Below are 23,873 nucleotides of genomic sequence, written 5' to 3'. Positions count from 1 at the left end.
TTTTCCATTGGTGTTGAATCATGCCACCATGGTGATATACGCAGATAATATTACATTGTATGCTGCTGAACAACCAATAGGTCAACTCAATATTTTAAATGAAGAATTAGTTTCAGTCACACATTGGATAAAAGCTAACAAATTGTTTATTAATACTGGAAAAACTAAATGTATGGTTGTTGGTTCAAAATATTATTTAAAAGTGAAACCTATGTTACATTTGATTCAGGAAAATGGCGTAATTGAACAAGTGGAAGAAGCAAAGTTATTAGGTGTATTAGTTGATGCTAATTTATCATGGACAAGTCAACTCTGTACTTCAGAAAATGGGAAGGAGCATGGGCACTATTAAATATTGTAAAAAATGTATTCCTCAGTGGTCGGTCAAGCAGTTCAATCTTTGGTACTTTCATATTTGGATTATGCATCAGTGGTGTGGTCAAACACTAGTGAAAGTAATTTACATAAGTTGCAGGTTGATCAAAATAGCGCAGCAAGAATTGTGTTGGGTTGCCCATACCGAACAAATGTGATAACAATGCATGAGAACTTGGCTTGGTTAACAGTTAAATGCAGATTGAGATCTTTTTTTAATAACGTATATGAGAAATATTATTTTAACAAAAACGGCAGAAATTATTTATGGCAAAGTTTCTTTTTTTTTTCCAGATCATCATGGTTATGGCACACGTCAGGTTAATGAAGCAAGGTGTGTACTGCCGTCATGTAGAACAAATCAAAAACAGCGAACTGTAGTTTATCGAGCTATGGTTGCATGGAATTCATTACCTGGATTTTTGTTATTAGAAAATAATAAGATAAGTTTTAAAAAGAAGTTGAAACTTCTTTTGTTTACACAATAATGAATATGACGAGAACTTTTGAGCAGTGGAACAATGAGTTAAAATGTTGGATTTATATATTCATTATATTTTGGAAAAATGAAAATAATTGGAGTATATTTATGTTGATTGTATTACAATTATGTATTTAATGTTATTTGACTGCATTGACCTTTCATTTATTTTTATTTTTATGTTTATTTTTATTGTTTAGTGTAAGTATGTGAGAGTAGGTGTGTATATGTCTATATATTTATTAGAAATGATTGTAATGAATTTGAAAAGACCCCAGAAAGATTAGCTCCTGAGATGTCAGGAGCTAATGGGGCTCTTAATAAACGAAACGAAACAATATCCAAATATCACGACAAGATATTATCGCGATATGAAGGTCGCAATAAGGCAATTATCACGATATTGTGGGGAGGTTGGCGATACAAAAAAGGTCACAATATTGTAAAAAAAAATGAGCTCATACTAAAATAATACTGTGCTTTTGTACATTACAGCAAAGTATATAAACAACCTAAAATCTCTAAACTTAAAGGGGCATGCCACAACTTAAAACTAAAATTGGAGTATTAAAATAACCGTATTTTTCACCCGCACATGTTTTAAGAATTGTACTTGTAACGATTATCGGCCGGTTGTAACTTTTTGCAACCTCAGTTCCAAAGGAACTCCACTCCTGTGTGGAGTGACATGTGACTCCTGTGTGACATCCCACCGTGGGGGGTGGGGAGGACAATAACATCCCCCGCAAACAGCCACACACGTTCTGACGCACACACACACACACACACACACACACGCGCAAGACAGAAAAGTAAAAGCCTTTACAGAAACTCGACTGTCTTGTCTTGCAACAGAACAATGAATTATGAAATGTTGTGTTTGCCATTTTAAAATGTTGACTCCATGAAATGTCATGAAAATGTTCTATTGCAGTGGCAGATTCTCCACTAAACTTTCATGTGTATGCACGTTTTAACAGTGTAAGCTAGGTAACATTTCATTTGAGGTATTCAACTGTACGTGTTGCATTGATTGAATTTTGACCTTAGAATCTCGACAAACATGGGATCCAGATTCAATCTGACTAGTCTTTACCAAAACCCCCTCCAAGCTGGTAACTTTCCACTTGGTCTTACCGGACTCCTGGTGTGGATGCCGCCACCCTCCCAATTTAAAAGCACGCTCCCTGCTTGATTCTCTCTCTTTTTCGCTGCTCTTTTCACTGCCTTCTACTACTCTGCTCCTTTGGGCCCCTGGCTCTTTTGTTCCTGCTCTCCCCGGCTGCTGTTCCTGCTCTCCCCGGCTGCTGCCCCCACCCCCCCCACCCCCTCCATCGGGCACGGCTGTCAGGCAAAGGGCTTAACCTCCAGGACACGGCAACTCACGGAAGCCATCGCGTGTTGCGACAGGCGCGGCGAAACACGCTGCTTTTGGTCCCTGCACAGGCTCAAACGGATGGTGCTTTTCCAGGCACCCTGAGGCCTCAACCAAAAGGCCTCTTCCCAGCCAGCAGGTTGACCCCATGACGCTCAGTTGGCCAGCCGGACGAATTCTGCTCCTCTTCTGACCTGGGCCTTCTTCACCCCTTCTTCAAACGGGTTTGGAGAGTCTCCATCCAGGGTCCAGCTTCTCAGACCAACCCCATCTGTAAGTGCAACTTTGCAGGCATGAGCCAGATTGTACAAATTGGTGCAAACTAGGTTGAGTGTTGGTCCCATGTTGGTTTGATTTAAGAAATTCATCACCTTGGTTAAGACCGTTTCTCTTTTCTTGTTTTCTTTTCCTTTGATTATTTTATTATTTTCGTTCTTGTTTTATTTCCTATCACAGTAGTTAGTTCTGCTTCTTTAAGTTCTAAGTAGATTTTCCCACCTAGGTTAGTGAATAAATGTGCACAAAACTCAAACCTGGTTTTACTGTGTGTGTGTTTCATCAATTTATAGTGACCTCTAAACTGAACAAAGAACTCACAAAATTGTAGTAAGGGTACAGCCTTCATTTTAATGACTGATTCAACGAGGTTCTCATCTGTTATCCTGATAAAATTATCAAAAAGATATGTGGTGCTCCGCAGGCAAGCTCAAAATTAATTTAAATATTAAGTTTGAGTCTCCTTCAATTAATGAGCCAATTGATGATTAATTTTAGAATGAACAATTATTGATTTAATAATTAATTGGACCGATTTCCCTTACATACTGTTGCCCCTATTTTCCCGTAAAGTGAAATAATGTTGGGCCGGCAACTTCAACTTTTGCTCTGAGCATGACGTCCTGCTCATGATACTGGCTGTGCGCACTTCGCTGGCTTACATTTCGCGTTTCGTCAGAGGAGTCAAATGTGCAAAAAAAAGACAAAACTCTGAATCCTGCCTCATGGGCCTTTGATATTTGCTCATGTACGCAAATATCGAGTTCCCTCAGATATTGACTCGGTTCACAAGCATAATACGTTCCCCTTCATCTAGTGTGGATTTTAAACATACATCATGCCTTGTGAATATTAAACGGCACAAAAAAAAAAAAAAAAGCCACCAGAGGGTGCTAAACTGCACAAATGGAAATCAACCTGACTTTTTGAACAGATGTGCTGCTTTTAATTTCGTGACATGACGACGACGATATATTGTGGCAGTTTTAATGTCACAATATTACAATATTGCTGTTATCGTTACATCCCGACTCGCCACTCAGTTGACGTGACTTTGCAATGCTAACCGCTAAGCTAAAAATACTCGTGAGGTGTTTCTGTCTCGATGAGACGGCGTGCATGTTGCCCAAGAATTTCTCGGTCCTCTGATTGACCATTCAGACATTCACAATAAAATAAGGCTCGCACGAAAATTGCCCTGTCACAGCAAAATACCCAGCGCGTAAAGAATCATGAGGAAAAAAAATGTTTTGCAACAACACATTTGCCTGCGATGTTCAAAGCATGACACCGCAAATTGTCTGTTACTAAAGGTGAAGGTTTTTTTTTGCCTCTACGACACGAGCATCAATCACACAGGACAAAATAATGGACTTCATTGATTCATGCAATTTGCAAGAACACAGTATGGGGCCCACTGACTGCTGAAGGTTTGTGTTACTTTTTATTTATTCATTAAGCTATAAGCAGTTATGTTACATTTAGGGAAAACACCTGGCCATTTTCCTGGAGGCGGGGCTAATTGGCGAGCGCCTGGTGGCCAGGCCTGCACCCATGGGGCCCGGCCGGGCATAGCCCGAAGAGGCAACATGGGTCCCCCTTCCCACGGGCCCACCACTGGTGAGAGGGGCCAAAGGGGTCGGGTGCAGAGTAGGCTGGGTGGCAGCCAAAGGCGGAGACCTTGGCGGACCGATCCCCAGCTACAGAAGCTGGCTCTTGGGACATGGAATGTCACCTCTCTGGCAGGTAAGGAGCCCGAGCTGGTGTGTGAGGCCGAGAATTTCCGACTAGACCTAGTCGGACTCGCCTCCACACGGCTTGGGCTCTGGTACCAGTCCTCTCGAGAGGGGTTGGACTCTCTTCCACTGGAGTTGCCCATGGTGAGAGGCGCAGAGCAGGTGTGGGCATACTTATTGCCCCCCGGCTCGGCGCCTGTACGTTGGGGTTCACCCCGGTAGACGAGAGGGTAGCCCCCCTCCGCCTTCGGGTGGGGGGACGGGTCCTGACTGTTGTTTATGCATATGCACCAAACAGCAGTTCAGAGTACCCACCCTTTTTGGAGTCCTTGGAGGGTGTGCTGGAGTGCTTCCCCTGGAGACTCCCTCGTCCTGCTGGGGGACTTCAACGCTCACGTGGGCAATGACAGTGAGACCTGGAGGGGCGTGATTGGGAGGAACGGCGCCCCGATCGGAATCCGAGCGGTGTTCTGTTATTGGACTTCTTTGCTCGTCACGGACTGTCCAAAACGAACACCATGTTCAAACATAAGGGTGTCCATATGTGCACTTGGCACCAGGACACCCTGGGCCGCAGTTCAATGATCGACTTTGTAATCGTGTCATCGGATTTGCGGCCGCATGTTTTGGACACTTGGGAGAAGAGAGGGGCGTAGCTGTCAACTGATCACCACCTGGTGGTGTGTTGGCTCCGATGGTGGGGGAAAATGCCGGTCCGACCTGGCAGACCCAAAAGTATTGTGAGGATCAACTGGGAACGTCTGGAGGAATCCCCTGTCAGAAAGAGCTTCAACGCCCACCTCTGGCAGAGCTTCTCCCTTGTCCCGGGGGCGGTGGGGGACATTGAGTCCGAATGGGCCATGTTCCGCGCCTCCATTGTTGAGGCGGCCGATCGGAGCTGTGGCCGTAAGGTGGTCGGTGCCTGTCGCGGCGGTAATCCTCGAACCCGCTGGTGGACACCAGCGGTAAGGGATGCCGTCAAGCTGAAGAAGGAATCCTATCGGGCCTTTTTGGCCTGTGGGCCTCCGGAGGCAGCTGACAGGTACCGGCTGGACAAGCGGAACGCGGCTTCGGCGGTTGCTGAGGCAAAAACTCGGACATGGGAGGAGTTCGGTAAGGCCATGGAAAACGACTTCCGGGCGGCTTCGAGGAAATTCTGGTCCACCATCCGACGTCTCAGGAGAGGAAAGCAGTACACCATTAACACTGTGTATAGTGGAGATGGGGTGCTGCTGCCCTCGACTCGGGACGTCGTGAATTGGTGGGGGGAATACTTCAAAGATCTCCTCAATTCCACCGACACGTCTTCCTTTGAGGAAGCAGAGTCTGGGGACTCTGAGGTGGGCTCTCCTATCTCTGGGGTCGAAGTCACTGAGGTGGTCAGAAAGCTCCTCGGTGGCAGGGCCCCGGGGGTGGTTGAGATCCGCCCGGAGTTCCTAAAGACTCTGGATGTTGTGGGGCTGTCGTAGTTGACACGCCTCTACAACATTGCGTGGACATCGGGGACAGTGCATCTGGATTGGCAGACCGGGGTGGTGGTCCCCCTTTTTAAGAAGGGGGACCGGAGGGTGTGTTCCAACTACAGAGGGATCACACTCCTCAGCCTCCCTGGTAAGGTCTATTCAGGGGTATTGGAGAGGAGGGTCCGTCGGGAAGTCGAATCTCGGATTCAGGAGGAGCAGTGTGGCTTTCGTCCTGGCCGTGGAACAGTGGACCAGCTCTACACCCTCAGCAGGATCCTCGAGGGTGCGTGGGAGTTCGCTCAACCTGTCCACATGTGTTTTGTGGATTTGGAGAAGGCGTTCGACCGTGTCCCTCGGGGAGTCCTGTGGTTTGTGCTTCGGGAGTATGGCGTACCGGGCCCCCTGATACGGGCTGTTTGGTCCCTGTACGACCGTTGCCAGAGTTTGGTCCGCATTGCAAGTAAGTCAGATTCACTTCCAGTGAGGGTTGGACTCTGCCAAGGCTGCCCTTTGTCACTGATTCTGTTCATAATTTTTATGGACAGAATTTCTAGGCGCAGCCGAGGCGTTGAGGGGGTCCGGTTTGGTGGCCTCAGCATTGGATCTCTGCTTTTTGCAGATGATGTGGTGCTGTTGGCTTCATCAAGCCGGGATCTCCAACTCTCACTGGAGCGGTTCGCAGCCGAGTGTGAAGCGGTTGGGATGAAAATCAGCACCTCCAAATCCGAGACCATGGTCCTCAGTCGGAAAAGGGTGGCGTGTCCTCTCCAGGTCGGGGATGAGATCCTACCCCAAGTGGAGGAGTTCAAGTATCTTGGGGTCTTGTTCACGAGTGAGGGTAGGAGGAGTGAGACATCGACAGGCGGATCGGTGCAGCGTCTGCAGTTATGCGGACTCTGTATCGGTCCGTTGAAAGTGGGTAAGCGAGATCTTCTGCTTACAATAATGAAAGTGGTCACTGGCCCTCACTTACATAGTACCGACTTTCTTTGTAAATATCTCATTTTCAATGTGGGCACATGCGGCTTTTAGTCAGGTGCGGCTTATGTATGGACAAAACGCTTTTTCATTTAGAAATGTAGTGGGTGCGGCTTATAATCAGGTGCGCCTCATAGTCCAGCAATTACGGTACTTGACAGAAGAGGCAAAAAGCAACGCGAGTGAATATTACTGACCTAAGTAAACAAACGCACACACAAATGACCATTTATTGAGTGTGGGAAAAAAAAAACTATATTGGCCGCAATTTGTGATGGATTTTTTTTTGGGATTTTTTTTTTTTTTCCCCCCTCAACTGTTGGTTGGCAAACATATTTAGGCACATTAATGCCACCTGGTTTGGCAGTGTGGATACTACAATGAACTTGCATATTCGTCATCTGAGTACATGCACCGAACCGTGTTGTTTGAACCGAGACGGTTGGGGACAAATACATAAACTGTTACACTCGTGACTGAACCAATAATGCTCTGAAAAGACAGACACAAGCACATGCAAACTTGAGCTTTGAACCGGTCCTTTAATAAAAAATTAATAAATAAATAAAACGTTAAAAAAAAACAGTGTCTACCTTAAGATTAGTGAGGGCTATAAAAACAAGTCAATTTATTTTGATCTTACCCTGAGGCATGGGGATAGCACGGACGCTGACAGTGGCCATTTTATTTGGAGTAGTGAGTGTGACCAAACCACTGCTGTCAACATGAAGAGTCTCCGAAGAACGACCATGAGAACCTTCCTCTCTTACCTAACATACATGAAAACACATTTAATGATTTTAAACTTCTTTAATGCTATCATATTGTCATACTGTCTACAATTATGAGATAATCACACCTGGAATGTGTTTGTATTCATGACAAATCAAAAACTTTTCAAGGGAAAATATTTTCATGAACTGGAAGGACCAATATAGAACATTTCTGATTCATGTTTAAAAAATAAAATAACGAATAAGGTCCATTGTATCCTCATATCACACCATCATTTGGAAAACTGAGCTTTATCTCCCTGAATCAGATCAGATCCTCCCTCCCCCTTTTTTTTATTTTTTTTTATTTTTTTTAAAGAGATCAGAATTGTTCCTTCGGCAGTCTTACCGATTCAACATATCATCATTGCTCTCTCTTTCTTTCTTTTTTTTTTCTTAACGTGCGTTTAGGGCTGCACAAATTCCGAAAATTTTGCGATATCGCAATATTGGCCTATGCAATATGCATATCGCACAGATATGCAATAAGTTTGATGTTGAATTTTATGCTTTCATCTGAATTTGACCAGTCAGACTGTCAGGTTTACCTGTTTGACATTTATCAAACATGACTTAAAAGGAGAGAAGACACTCAGTTCAAGGCTCGCGAGGAGAGAGGAGAGGAACTGACTGATACAATTCACTACTGCTGAAAAAAATCCCCTCCTCACCCTCTCTTTTTATTTGGTTTCCACGCCCCTAGTTCCATGGTTGTTCCAACCCTAATAATGCAAATGCAAAACATAGTTGGAACACAGTGTACTTAACGAAAATGTGCACTGCCATCCAAGAGTTGAACATTATCGAGAGCTCATTACAATTAATTAAGAATACATTGATTTGGATTATTTTGCAGCATGAAAACAATATAATTCTTTCATTAGATAATAAAAATGTCATTTCTTTAGGTACATGTTAAATATCGCAATAATATCGATATCGCTATGCTCAGCAACTATAATCGCATATCGCATGTTTTTCCAATATCGTGCAGCCCTAGTGCGTATGTGCGCATTTGTGTGTGTGAATCTGTACTCATTAGTTCACCTAAAACCTAATTTAAACCCCATCACCCTGCATCTTGACCGGCTACTTCAGAGTCTCACCAGAGTCGTAAAGTTCAGAAGGTCAGGAGACCAGAGGAAAGGTCAAAGGAAAGAAAGATGAATCAAAGTGAAATCCAGCACAAACTAAACACCACCTGCCACCCACATGGTTACAAAAGCAGAATCTTACGCCAACGCCAGAAACCTCTAAATTCCAACAGATTAGGGAGATCTCAAGAGACCAGAGGAAAAACTAAAGAGAGGAAGGAGGGAAGGATAGATGAAGCAGAGTGAGATCCACAGACACCAGCCTCCACTGATTCAGGGAGCAGTGGGAGGGCGAAGCGAGTTCTGTTTGAATTTCAGTAGATGCTGGTGTGATGGATCTGGCATGCATAAGAACCTCCACCAAAGAGGGGAGCCGTCGACCGCGGCCCAACAAGGTGAGCACAGCCCCCCCAGGGCACCCCAAGCCACGGCAGCGCTAAGGTACGACCCCCCAGGCCATTTTTTTTAATTGTAGGAAGGGTTACAATTGTGAAAGTAACAAGGGTGAAAAACAAAGACTGAAGTGAGTTGATCAGTTTTTCAAACAATACACTTCTGACTCAAACAATTAAAAAAATAAAATACAATTTAAAAAGATACATTTTCTTGCAGCCAAGTACCATAAAGACAATACCAGAATAGTTGACCCACCTGGTGAATGACAGCCACCTTTTGTTGCTTGCCAAGATCTTCATTCACCATATCAACTTTCGGAGGACGCACCACTGTCTCTCGGAATGGAATGATGGGTTTAGATGTGCTGATCTCAATTTTAGCAAACCTTTGGAAACCAAGTCAAAACCTTGTTATAATACAGCATGTTAATGATTGCCAAGAAAGACAGATATGCCACCTGTTGCCGCATATCTTAACTGTTTGACCGCCAAAAACGTTTAATGACGTATGCTAAAATCCCTATGAATGCCGCCATAAACGTTAATTAACGTCATGTATGTTTTTGTTTTTTTTTGTGCGTGTTTTTTTTATTTTTTATCAATTGCCAGTGCAACGTCTAAGTGCAGCACTGCCTGGTTGTGGAAACAAAAACAGCCACTAAATATGGCCAGCAGATGGCAGCATTGAATCTCTTTTCAATGGGCTGCCAGTGTACGAAATTACAATGAAACATGACATATCTGATTAAATCGATGACACGTATGATCAAAACCTTTGTCACATTAAATGTAATTCACAGAGTGTCACTAAACAAAAAATATTAGTGTCAAAGTCACTGTTGTGGAGAAAATGTATCTTTTCACAAAAAGCTTGATTTTTCCTTATCTTTTCAATTTTCGCTCAATGTCACTCCAATTACCTATTTTCAAATGGTGATTACTAAAGAACCGAATAAAGTAGCAATGTAGTTTTTTTCTAACGAAAGAATGAAATCCAATCTTTCATATGGTATCCACCATGTTTATGTAAGGCCATGTGCACAATATTCTGTTTGCCTTGAAAGATGAGTGAAAATTAGGGATGCACGATATTTATTGGACCGATATGACATCATTTTTCATCGGCCCGATATGTATATTTTAGCCGATACATAGGTACGATACATCTATTAAAGTCTGTACACTGTCGCAACGTGAGGACCCTACAATACACCAAGTCGCGCTGCTTATGTCTTGTATAGACCATGTCGCGCTGATTACATCATCTATCATGCCTCTCGCTCTTGTAGACCGGCATCTCAAAAAAAAAAAAAAGAAAAAGAAAAAAAAAGAAAAAAACAGCGTAACTGAGTCTTGGTCCGCCCCACACTACTGTCTAGACTAGCACGTAGCAATCAACATGTCCTCCTCACCAGTGTGGTGGTTTTTCTCCATGGCAGAAGCTCAAAACACTTTCAGCAAGGATTCGAAGGGGGAAAGAAAGCTTTTGCTCACCTGAAAATCCTTCATCATGGCAGAGCCGTTCTGAACGAACTTGAAGGAGGCACAGATGCAGCAACTAATGCTGCTAGGCTAACGGCGCTAAGCTAACAAGCCAGCACCAACAAATCTAAAGGCGGAATGACAATTACCATCCAGACAGAGGACAGAAAGCATAGCAGAGGAGAGAAAGCGGAGCAGAGCCGTTTTGAACGAACTTGAATGAGGCACAGCTGTAGCAGCTAATGTTGCTAGGCTAACGGCGCTAGGTTAAGAAGACAGCAAGGCAGAAACAACAAACCTAAAGCCATTAACGCCAAAGTTAGGCTTTCATAGCGCTAGACAAGCAGCCGTTTTTTTTTCTAGCTGCCTCGTTTTGTTTTTTGTTTACAAGTTAATAGCACATTTGGAGCCACGTTGCATCCTCCGAAGTGGCCACAGCTTTATTGACAAGAATGGACTACCACTACACGTAAGTCTCACCGCAGTTCGGGGTGGGGGTTTTCAAGGATGCGTATCATATTTTATTTTATGTTTAACTTTTAAAGCCAAGCCAAGCAGTGAATTAACTATTTAATGCCAGTTACTGTCGGCTGTAACCAAGCCACAACAAAACATGCGAATGTAAGCAGCTTGCGTATTTATTTATTTATTTATTTATTTATTTATTCATTCATTCATTTATTTATTTATTTATTTACTGACTTATTTATTTATTATTTTCCAGTCTGAGTTTCCCTCACAGGACCACGGGAAACAACATAAACACCCACGCACCCACAAGTGTTGCTGCAATACCAATTTTGTCTATTTACTTGATTTCAATTTTTTTAAATTAAGGTTGACAAATGTCAATGCATATAATTTTACCAAACGTTCACCTACCTCATCTTCATGCACAATTGCACTTAGGGTTGAATAAATGCATTCCTATTGCATAATGCATACATACATGAATGTTTTGTTTTTCCAGATAAACCATTTGTAGTTCTGTATTAATTTAAAAACTAACTTTTTATTTTGTGTAATTATCTGTTAGCCATTTCATATAGAAAATACATATTTGAAAGAGACACCTTTGTTTGCTGTCATAATCAGAGCTACTAAAACATCAGTTTTTCCATTCCTGGATGAACAAATTGCAATTATATGAAGGCTATATTAAATATTAAAAAAAAACAAATGTTATCGGCCATCGGTATCGACCATACAAAGCAGGAAATTAGCGATTATCGGTATCGGTTGAAATTTTTCATATCGTGCCTCATTAGTGAAAATGCTGAAAACGTTGAAACGGTTGTTTTAACATTTGTCAGTTATAGAGTTAAGGCACTCGGGTAAAAGGAGGAACAGAGCAATTTTAAATATGTCATGAGTAGAGGTGTGCAAAATTTCCGATTCTTAGATTATTCACGATTCGGCCGTGGAACAATCGAGAACGATTCACAAAAGTCCAAATTCCGATTATATAAATATGCCAAGGGAACCGAAACTAAAAGTGGACCGGAGCGGAAAGTACGCGGAACTGAAACGCAGTAGCGCGCGCGGTCTTCGGGACGCTTAATGGGACGGACCGAGAGTACACATCCACAACTCACGCCTCGACATTCAAAACAACAACAAGCATGGCTGAGCTGACCAACCCACCTCTTCGTCCGATCAGACCTGCTCCGAAAAGGCAAACAACTTCAGGCGGAAGTATCAGCTAGCTGACTGCAGTGCGTCGGTTAGCGTTCTACAGGGCGCCGCGCAGTGATACGAACGAACGAACAGAAAAGTAGTGGCTGGCGGTAATGGCGTCTGACTTTATTCAGAAAAGAGTATTGTGGTGGAAATGTATCACGCTTTTGAAAACAAATAGTTTTTTTTAGAAGAAAAACGCTTTATTTCCGAGACCCCAGCCAGCTTGCTGGACTATTTTCCTCTCGTCCAACGTCGAACATGAACGCGTGTCACCGAACGCTGTCAGAAAGAAGTCAGTGCTGATCGCACACACGGGAGGTGAGGATCAAATTGAGATTCATGTTAAAAAAGCCGAACGATCCCTTTAATGTTTACACGTTCATGTTTTCACAAGTTAAAAAGCAGAAAAGCACTTGAGGGTTTTTTTTTTTTGTACCTCTGAGAAACTTTAATGTTTACATGTTCATCTTTACACAACTTAAAAAGCAGGAAAGCACTTTTTTTTTTTTTAGGCATTTGTATTGAAGTAGTAGTTCACATTGTCTTTCATTTATATCTCAGTGCACTTTTGAGTGGATAAAAATAATATATTTTTGCTCAATGCTATGTTTTATTCTGTTGAAGACTGAATATACTTAAAAGCTGTTGTTACAGAATGAGGACTTGAGTATTTTATTTACTGTTTTGAACTGTTAACTTGATACTGAAATAGTAGTTTATTTTGGCCTGAGAGGACTTTTGTACTATTTTTGTAACTAATGTACGAAACATTAAAAGCACCAAAATACATTGTTTTTTTTCTGCTGCCTGGGGGGAAATCAATAATCGTTTTATAATCGAATCGTAGCCTCTGAATCGTAATCGCAATCGAATCGTGAGGTGCCCCAAGATTCCCACCTCTAGTCATGAGCCATGAGTTACTCCTGCACTCCGATGTTAGCGGCAAAGTAAGCACAAAATAAGCCCAAATTAAGCCCAGACCGAAAGGAAGCCCAAAGACAGCCAGCCCGGCTGAGTCAATCGCAACAGAACCGACCGCCTTCGCGACTCTTTTGCAATTTTGTGACATCATCTCTCTATCCTCTGCAGCTGCAGGTCCGCCCGAGGTTTGTTTCAAACTTAGTTATCTCAAGTTGTCACTGTTTTCTTTATTTTGATCCTGGTTTTGCAATTGTTTGCCTCTTGGGATGTTGCCATGTTAAAAAAAAAGGAAAGAAATCATCGAGCATTGTGTAGGGATGGATACCTTTCACATTTGAACCGATACTGTTCCAATATTCGGTACCTGGGAATCGATACCGGTACTCCATGGTACTAATTTTCGGTACATTTGTGCTCTTGTTTTCGTTTTATTTTTTTTATTTTTTATTTTTTTTCCAATTTTATTTATTTATTTGGATGTAATAAATGTTCATTGTTATGCAACAGTATTTTTTTTCTAATCAATTTAACAATTACATTTAAATATATAAACTTTGAAAAATAACAAAAATGTAAAACAAATGAGCCAGGGAGCAATAGTAAAAAAAATAAATGTATAACAGTATAATTGGTGTTTTCGTTATTTTTCCAGAACATAAAGGCTGCCACACGCCGCGCAATGGGTTTGAAGTTCCAACCCACTTTGCACTCAATATAGTAAAAAAATAAATAAATAAATAAAATAAAAAAACAGTTGGAAGGGGACATGATGTGAACAAAGAGAATAATTGGGTTCAAATTAATCATTTGACTGCACCCGACGTGGTCTGTCATGTGTTCACTACATTTTGGCCACAAGCTTTAGCGATTGTAAATATAGTCAAAAGTAGTAGCCTACTGTACATCCAAATTACCATGTCCTATACCTTATATATACCTTAACGATGGTGAAGCCGTTTACCTTCTGTCATGATTCTATTCGGTGGGGTCGCTCCCAGCCTTGCGCTGATAGGTGCGGAGGCTTTCCTCCTCCTTTATAAACTTTATGTATTTGTTTGGCTTGTCGAGCGGCACAAAAGTCTTGGTTGTTTCCAAACCCGGAAATGTTGGCGTCCCTCCACCGGCAGTGGCCCGGCCTGGACCCGATTGAGGGAATGCTGCGTTGTGGACCGACCACCCAACCCACGGGTTGCGCGGTCGGTCTCTCAGCTGAGCTGAGCTTCCGCCTGGCCCCAGACCTGGCCTCACGCGGCTTCAGACCAGCTAGGATCCCGCGAATGTGGTACGTCAGCATGCCAGGTGTGTAATTTGCATATAATGTTGCGTTCAAGTGCACCATGGAAAATATTTAACTCACATACTTCCACACAATCACAACTTAAAACGACTTCAGTCTCGAAACATGGCACAGTTTTATTTTACGTGAATAAGTGCTCGGAAGTACCGATCCCAATCGGTCCTTACCACAAAAGTACCGTCTTTGGTACCCATCCCTAGTATTGTGGTTTTTGTTAGGAAATAAATCGAGTACAAACGGAGCGTGGTCCTTCAACCGGCTGCTTGGAACATGGCGCTACCGGATGTCACCCCATTTTTCAATGGCAAATTCACCTTGGCATTCAGCAAAACGTCCTTCAGAACCATTACACAACTCTTTCATGTTGTTAGCCTTGAAGCCTCCGGCTCTCGAAGCCCAAGTCCTTATAGATGAGCTACCTTTGGTTAAATATTTTTTTTGAAGTGTATACCAAAATCAGAACATCCAGACTTATGTAAAAATTTACAACAGTCATATACATACACATTTTTTAATTTGCTTATTTAACATTTAAACAAAAAATAAAAATAGACAAAAAACACAATAATAATAAGAATAAGAATAAAACAAACCAAAACCAAGCAAAATTTAATTGAAAAAAACAAACAAAATAAGTGGGGGAGGGGGGGGGGGTGTTGAGCGTTAACCTGTCTTGAAGAAGTCCATAAAGGGTTGCCACTTGTTAAAGAATTTTGTTAAAGTACCATTTCTTGAATATCTTATTTTCTCAACTTTCAAAAAGGACATGACATCGTTGGCCCACTGGGTGTGTGAGGAGGCAGTTGTTGATTTCCAGTTGAGGAGAAAGCTTCGTTTAGCAACGACAGAGGTGAAAGCTATAACTTCCAGATCCCTAGCCGTATAACTGAAATAATCGTCGGGGAGACCAAAAATTCCAACATGAGGTGATATGGTTATGGGCCTGGAAAGAACCTTGGACAAAGTATCAAAATAAATTTCCCAAAAGTTAGCCAAGGCTGAACAGGAAAAAAACATATGCGCAAGATCACAGGGTGAAGTTCCACACTTATCACAAACATCTATAGTATTCGGGAAAAATCGTGACAGCCTAGTCTTAGAATAATGACATCTAAATACAACTTTAAATTGAATCAGTGCCAAACGAGCACAGATAGAAGTTGTATGAATAACCCTCAGTGCAGAGTCCCACCAGTGATCATCAAAAACCAAATCCAACTCACGTTCCCATGCTTCCTTTGTTGACCTAAACACAGACGCATTAAAAGACTGAATAGAATCATAAATTTTATAAGATAAAGCTTTTCGTAATGGATCATGTTGCAAAAGTTCACCCCACGGTTGTTCAGGTGGAAGTTGAGGGAAGTTAGGAAACAAAAGTTTTGCACAGTTCCTCACCTGAAAATATCGAAAAAGATGGGAGGATAGAAGGTCAAATTCGGTAACCAGGTCAGTGAAAGACTGAAAGGCCCCATCCTTATAAAAATCTTTAAAACATTTAAGTCCCTTCTCCTGCCATGTGACAAAGGTGATGTCAGTAAGTGCGGGTTTAAACACTGGATTCTTTAATAATGGAGTCAACACCAAGGGAGCCAAAAAATTAAACTGCTTCCTAAACTGAAACCATATCTTAAGGGTTGCGTAAGCACTGGGTTGTTGGTAAGGCCAGAGGGGTTTGTGGTTCCTGGACCAGTCAGCAAGGCAAGAAGAGAAAATGGAGAACATGACTGCGCCTCCAAGTGACACCAAGATACATCAACCATACTGGACCAAAACGTAATTCTAGCTATATTTGCAGCCCAATAATAAAATTGAAAATTTGGTAGAGAAAGCCCGCCATAGAACCTACAATTTTGTAAGTTTAAGTACTTTCAGTGCAACTCTGGGTGCTTTACCATTCCACAACAAATGAGAAATCATTGAGTCTACTTCCTTAAAAAAGACTTTTAGGCAAAAACACTGGCAAGCACTGGAACAAAAACAAAAACTTTGGCAAAACAGTCATTTTAATGGCAATCAGAGTGAGCGGGAGGGAACCCCACCTTTGAAAGTCTGCCTTCATTTCGGTCAAAAGAGGAGAAAAAATTTACACAACGGAGGGAGAGGAAAGATCTTGCTATGCCGACCCCCAGGTACCTAAACCCCGAAGGGCTCAATTTAAAAGGAATGTCAGGCTGAGAAAGCTTAAGTGCTAAATCATTAACTGGGTAACATTCACTCTTACCAATATTGACTTTATATCCAGAGAACATGCCAAACCTGTGAAAAAATGAAATGATCGCAGGACACGATTTAATTGGGTTTACATTATAGAGCAACAGATCGTCAGCATATAATGATAGTTTAAATTCCGAGCCTTTTCTGGTAATTCCAAAAATAAAAAATAAAAATAGAAGACGACGTCAAATAAACAGACAATGGTTCTATAGCAAGGGCGAAGAGGAGGGATGAAAGGGGGCATCCCTGCCTGCAACCCCTAGTCAGAGGAAAGTATCCAGATTGAGTGTTGTTAGTGACAATACTAGCACATGGAGATGTATAAAGAAGGCGTATCCATGATATGAATGTTTCACCCAAACTGAACTTGGTTAAAACTGCAAGCAGATACGGCCACTCGACTCGATCAAATGCCTTTTCTGCGTCAATCGAAATAACTACTTCAGGTGCAGCCACAGAATCCTTTGAATAGATAATATCTAATAAAGTACGAACATTATAATAAAGCTGACGCCCCTTTATAAAGCCAGTCTGTTCCTCAGAAATGATAGTCGGGAGGACCTTTTCAAGTCGACATGCCAAAGCCTTCGCAAGAATCTTTGTGTCCACATTCATCAAAGAAATTGACCTGTAGGAGGCACAAAGTTCAGGATCCTTGTCCTTTTTTAAAAGCACACTAATTGAAGCCTGCCTCAAAGTAGGAGGGAGCGATCCAAGCCGCAATGCTTCGACAAAAACTGAATGGAGCAAAGGATTAAGCTTATCCTGAAATGCTTTATAGAATCCAACCGAAAAACCATCGGGACCCGGAGCTTTATTAATTTGCATACCTTGCAAAGCCGAATTTAATTCTTGAACAGTCAAGTCTGAGTTCAGAGATTTATTCATTTCCGAATTCACGGTAGGAACTTGAAGTTTGTCTAAAAATGAGCACATATCAGCTTGATCTAATGGGAAGTCCGACCTGTACAATGACTCATAAAAAGAACAAAAGATAGAATTAATAACTTTTAGGTCCTCATGCAGCGCCCCAGTATCATCCTGAATATGAGGAATGAAGCGTGAGGCCGCCTGACAGCGTAACTGGTGGGCCAGTAACCTCCCAGATTTATCCCCATATTCGTAATATTTAGAACGTGTGTAAAGCAATAGACGCTCAGCATCATCTGTTGTAATAATATCTGATTCTGTCTGTAAAACTGTACGACGTTTCAAAAGATCAGTAGAGGGGGCGACTGCAAGCTGTTGGTCGACAGACTTTAAATCCGCTAAAAGTGTCTGGACACGTAACATCCTCGCCTTTTTCAGATGTGCTGAATATGAAATTATTTGCCCACGTAAATAAGCCTTTAAAGATTCCCACAATAACGCTCTAGAGATTGGTTCGTAATCAGAGTCATTATTAGCAATAAAATCATCGATTGCATCTGAAATAAATTTGTGAAATTTCTTATCCTGATAAAAGTGATGAATTAAATCGCCAATATGAGGTATAACGCCGACCGGGAGATAACTGAACATTTAAGGACAGGGGCGCATGGTCCGAAACCACAATTGGATGGTAAGAAATATCTGTTACATTTGATACACGTTTGGCATCTACAAAGAAATAATCTATGCGAGAAAAGGTTTTATGTACATGAGAATAGAAAGAGTATTCCCTACCGCTCGGATTACGGAACCTCCAGGGAAAGACACAGCCATTGTCGGACATGAAATTAGAAAGAGCATTAGCCATTAGTGATCGTGTAGACCCAGGCTTTGAACGGTCCAGGTGTGGATAAATAGCGCAGTTCATGTCCCCACCAAAAATAATAAAGCAATCATTCAGAGAAGGCAGACGTTCAAACAACTTGTTTATAAAAGAAGGACTGTCAAAGTTTGGTGCGTAAACATTAACTAGCAAGACCGGCATCCAAACAAAGTACCCAAAACTATCAGGTATCTTCCATTATTGTCAGAAATAATTTTAGTTGCTGTAAAAGAAACAGATTTACTGACCAAGATGGCGACCCCTCTGGCCTTAGAGTTGAAACTAGAATGGAAAACTTCAGCAACCCAGGAGCATTTCAGTCTGACCAAATCTTTAATCCTCATATGAGTTTCCTGCAGAAAGACAATGTCAGGCTTCAAAAGTTTTAAGTGGGTGAACACCCTGCACCGCTTGACAGCACCTCCCAAGCCCCTAATATTCCAACTAACAAAATTTACCTTTGTGTTTGGATCGTGAGCCATGGGAATCATGTTTCAAAACAAAAGGCGACCCCGACTCCCAACCCCCTGCCCCAGGGACATAAAGAAAGGAAGGGGAGGAAAAGAAGGGGGAAGAAAGGAAAGGGAAAAAATAAATAAATAAATAAATAAAATAAAATTAAAAAAAAGGGGGGGGGGCGATAACAAACATACCCCGAACAAAAACAGAAAAACACCCACCCACCACCACCATCCCAAAATGATAAACATACCCCGAACAAAAACAGAAAAACACCCACCCACCACCACCATCCAAAAATGACAGGATACCAGTGCAGACTCCACATGGAGCCAAAAACAGAATGGTACACTCCGGGACTTGAACCATCTTCACCTCGCTCCAGCTAAAGTGGAGCTCCTGCAAATACTGTAAATACCAACAATATAATATAGAACCAGAAAAAAAAAGGTCAGGGCAAAAATATTAAATGTGTAGTTAAGTCGAACACTTTAATATGTCTGTATATTTTTCAAAATATAAAACTACACAAACTTCACAACCCTCTAGAGAAATTGAGCACCTCTAAACGTTACAAAATAATACAGAATAAAGAAGAGAAAAAGAAAGAGTGAAAAAAGGTGCCATTAACGAGATTAAAGTTGTCGAGCCGCGATACAACCCAGAACAATTACAAAAATAACGGCAAACCAGCTCATCGACTCATCGAAGTGTCTTCACAAACGCCACAGCTTCACTCGGTGACGTAAACTCCTGTGTGACATTTCCTCGTGTAATCCGGAGACGAGCTGGATGCAGCAGGCCAAACTTGACATCGGGAATGTCCCTAAGTTGGCGTTTCACCTCGTTGAAAGCCGTGCGTGACTTAGCCATCCGCGCCGTAAGATCGGGAAATATGATGACAGTTGAATCCTTCATCTTAAACCGCCGCTGAGCACGGGCACGTCCTAAGATGTCAACAGCGTCAGCAAAATAATGCATGCGTGCAATAATATGGTGGGGACGTTCACCGGGCTTCGGTTTTGGCTGCAGAGATCGATGCGCACGGTCCACGACGGGTTCTTTGTCCAGAGAGAGCGCATCCTTATTAAGGAGTGAGGAAACCGTGGCCGCATTAAATTGAGTGTTCCTCGGACAGACCCACTATGCGGATGTTGTTGCGACGAGACCTCGCCTCCAAATCCTCACATTTACTGTCAAGAACATTCAGTTGCAACGAAAGTGTGTCCACTATAGACTTGAGTGAAGCCACGTCATCGGTACATGTAGACAGCGAGCCTTCCATGTCAGTCACCGTCGCCTTAAGTGCGGCCACCTCCGACGTGATCGCTAGCATGTTAGCATTCAGCTCCACTTTAAAACTTCGTAGCTCGGACTTTATCTGAGCCAAACCGCTCGACATTGCCTCTTTCAATTCAGCCTTAAAGACTCCTACCATCTCCTCACGTAGGAAAGCAAGCAGTTCAGCTTTAAAGTCCGCCAAAATCATGCTCATGGCAGCAGAAACTTCTTCCGAAGAAGTTGGCGACACGCAAGCAGATGCGCTCAGAGGCGGGGTCGCCGCAACACTCCGAGACGTGGTTGAAGCGAGAGGAGCAGGCCTCGTTTGCGGAGCCGCCGAATAGCCGCCGCATAGCAGATACCTAATGCCAAGCATTAGGTATCTGCAGGAGCTCCCGTACCCACGTTTCACTCCATGAGTTGCTAAACCGGATGTCCCATAGATGAGCTAATTAAAATTAATCTCAAGAAACAGATGTCGTGGAAAGACCATAGCGGAAAAGTAAGGAGGAAAGGAGTTACTTTGTGACCATTGGAAATTTTGAATCTGATCGAAAGGCCATGACATGTGGGCTCCCTCAAGGGTCAGTCCTTGGAGCCCTGTTGTTCAGTCTGTATATGTTGCCTTTGGGTCAAATGCTTCAGAACGCCAATGTTGACTATCATAGTTATGCAGATGACACACAACTGTATTTATCAATGTCCCCAAATGACAGCAGTTCTATTAACTCTTTGACTGCCAAAGACGTTTCATGATGATGAGTAAAATTCCAATGAATGGAATGCGATCTTTCATTGAGTAGCCACATTGTATATGTAGTAAAGGCAAACAATATTCTTTTTGCCTTGAAAGATGAGTTAAAATGCTCAAAAGCGGCTGGCACTGTGGATTTTTTTATTTTGTTTTTATAACGCCTGGCAGTCAAAGAGTTAACGTATTGTGTCATTCTCTAGAGCAAATTAACAACTGGATGAACCAAAATTTCCTTCAGCTAAACGAAAACAAAACAGAGCTCACTGTTTTCGGCAATAAAGAAAAGAGGATTGCTGTTAAAAAACAACTTGAATCTTTAGAAACTAAAGACCAAGTTCGAAATCTTGGGGTACTTGGGGTACTAATACACTCAGACCTGACCTTCAGCAATCATATTAAATCCGTACCGAAAACAGCCTTTTACCAGCTGAAAAACATATCCAGACTGAAGGACTGCATGCTTCAAGCAGACCAAGAGAAGCTTATTCATGCTTTTATCTCCAGCAGACTAGATTACTGTAACGGTCCTCTGACTGGACTCTCTCAAAAGAACATGAGACAATTGCAGCTCATTCAAAACGTTGCAGCTCGAGTTCTGACCAAAACAAAGAGATCAGAACATATTACTCCAGTACTTATGGATTTACACTGACTCCCAGTCAGCTGTAGAATCGATTTTAAAGTTCTGCTACTCGTCTAGAAATCATTAAATGGTTTAGGTCCTGAATATATCCAAGAAATGCTGATTGAGTACAAACCCAGCAGGGCTCCTCTGAGAGCTACAGACTTGGGCCAACTAGTGGAACCCAGAGTTCGAAGCAAACATGGTGAAGCTGCATTTAGCTATTATGCTGCACACAGATGGAATAAGCTACCAACAGAAGTGAAGTCAGCCCCGTGTAAATGCTTTTAAATCCAGGTTAAAAACTTTGCTTTTTTCTTATACCTTTGATTAGGGACTTTTAAACAGCTTTAATTAAGTGGTTATTATTATTATTATTATTATTATTATTATTTTAAACTTCCTTATGTTAAATGTTTTAAAGTTTGTTGTAAGATTGTTAGTTTGTAATTAATTTTTCTTCCTCTGAATGTTAACTACTGTTTCTTGACGCTTATGTGTTGTCTTTCCTTGTGTAAAGCACATTGAGTTGCCTTGTGTATGAAATGTGCAAAACAAATAAACTTGCCTTGCCTTGCCATAGCTATTATCTCAAATTAGCAATCAGTTTTAGACATGCCAATGAACAGTATTGTCTGGTAAAACTGACCGGTCTTTGAGGTCATCCAGGCAGCGTTGGAGGTGAACCTCCCCAGCAGTGACCAAAACATGTTCGCCTGTCTCCTGGATTAGCACTTCAGCACAGGGGTCTGCTTGATTCAACAGACGCATTCCACGAACCAGTTTTGGCATATCACCTAATGCATGCATGGAAATAAAGATTATTGTTATATTTAAAGAATATATATGAATAAAACAAAAAAAATACATACTTGGGTGTTTTGGTTCAATGGCAACTCGGACAATTGGTGATGCCTCAAAGTTGTGCGGCGTGAAGGGTGGGCAAGCAGGAGTGGTGGAAATGGTAGCTGACTTCAAAATAAAGTCTTCGAGACCTTTAATACCTATTAAAGTATGGGAACGATTAATAAACAAATATTTTCAAATAAATACTCATGACAGGAAAAAAAAAAAAGACCACAGATCAGTCTGCCATCATAATTGCCAGCAAGGGTTTAAAAAGTGTTTTTTTGTAGGCTGGTGCAAGACCCTCAATTAAGCCATAAGCTATCTTTTGCATCGTGCAGTTTCGTTCCAAGATTTGGGAAATACAATCTTTTTAAATATTATGAAAGTCTATAAACCCATCATACTCACACGAAGTTTCCACATGCCAAATACCTGCATTTTCTTTTTTTTTTTATTAGTAATATGACTATAAAAGTGGAACTATTTCTTTTAATCGCTGAATAATTGGCGCAAACTTGCCGTAGTTCTCCATGGTTCTGACCAATCAGCGCATCGCATCTACGGTAGTTATTCGGCTAATGTGGAAACAAAGTAGTGGGTAGACCCATATGTTTTTTTCAAGGCCGATAATGTTACAGATCATTAGTAGTCAAGGAGGCCGATAACCGATATTACAAGTCGATATTCATTTGCAGTAAAATAGAAAAAAAGTCCTTTTAAAACTATATTAACAGATTTGTTTAAAAAATTATAAAAGATGCACTGCAATTCCAAGGTTATTATTAATATAATAATAAAAATTATTGACAATAATAAAAATAATGATAACTATTTTAAATAAATAAATACAAAATAAATAAAAATTGAAAAAATATTTATTACTATTATTGTATTTTTTAAATGATTTATTTATTATTATTTTAATTTATTATAAAATAAAAATTAAAAACCAAGTAAATAGATCCCTAAAGATTTCTACTGTAAATAAAGTTATCTAAAATTGACAGAATTTTTGTTTTTAATAGTGTAGGGAGTTCCTATTTTTTTTTTATAAAGTGGAAATTTAAATAGATCCATAAATAAAAATATATATTTTTAATATTAAAAATAAATAATAATAATAATAATAATAATAATAATAATAATAATATAATAATAATAATTATTATTAGGGGTGTTAAAAAAAATCGATTCGGCGATATATCGCGATACTACATCGAGCGATTCTCGAATCGATTCAATAATCGGCAGAATCGATTTTTTTTATTTTTTTTTAAGGATTCACACCTTGAGCATGGAAGAATGTTATATGAACGGAACATTAAGCCTTAATATTTTATTTTAATGCTGTTCAAACATGAAACAGATTACAACCTCTATAAGACTGAAATTTCAGATAAATAAATAATACATTTTCATATAAATCTTACACTCTACAAGCTTACTGATTAGTATTTTCTAAATTTGAATGAAAAAAAATCGCAACAATCGACTTATAAATTCGTATCGGGATTAATCGGTATCGAATCGAATCGTGACCTGTGAATCGTGATACGAATCGAATCGTCAGGTACTAGGCAATTCACACCCCTAATAATTATTAATATTATTA

At 41.1% G+C, this 23,873-nt stretch overlaps 1 protein-coding gene across 3 annotated transcripts in view; it reads right to left on the bottom strand.

Annotated features, from left to right (window-relative positions):
* The window catches only part of efl1 (elongation factor like GTPase 1), a 371,901-nt gene that overhangs the window by 59,070 nt on the left and 288,958 nt on the right, over positions 1-23,873 (bottom strand). For all 3 annotated transcript variants that reach the window (XM_077518226.1, XM_077518227.1, XM_077518225.1), the window contains exons 16-19: positions 22,285-22,416; positions 22,062-22,209; positions 9,203-9,332; positions 7,328-7,454 (exon numbers count right to left, since the gene is read on the bottom strand). In XM_077518226.1, coding sequence (XP_077374352.1) covers positions 7,328-7,454; positions 9,203-9,332; positions 22,062-22,209; positions 22,285-22,416 — 537 coding nt within the window. The remainder of the gene's footprint in view (positions 1-7,327; positions 7,455-9,202; positions 9,333-22,061; positions 22,210-22,284; positions 22,417-23,873) is intronic.

This window comes from Festucalex cinctus, chromosome 4 (assembly GCF_051991245.1).
Source record: "Festucalex cinctus isolate MCC-2025b chromosome 4, RoL_Fcin_1.0, whole genome shotgun sequence".
NCBI lineage: Eukaryota > Metazoa > Chordata > Actinopteri > Syngnathiformes > Syngnathidae > Festucalex > Festucalex cinctus.
Note: the sequence above shows the minus strand (reverse complement) of the source record. Positions and strands in the feature narration are given on the sequence as shown.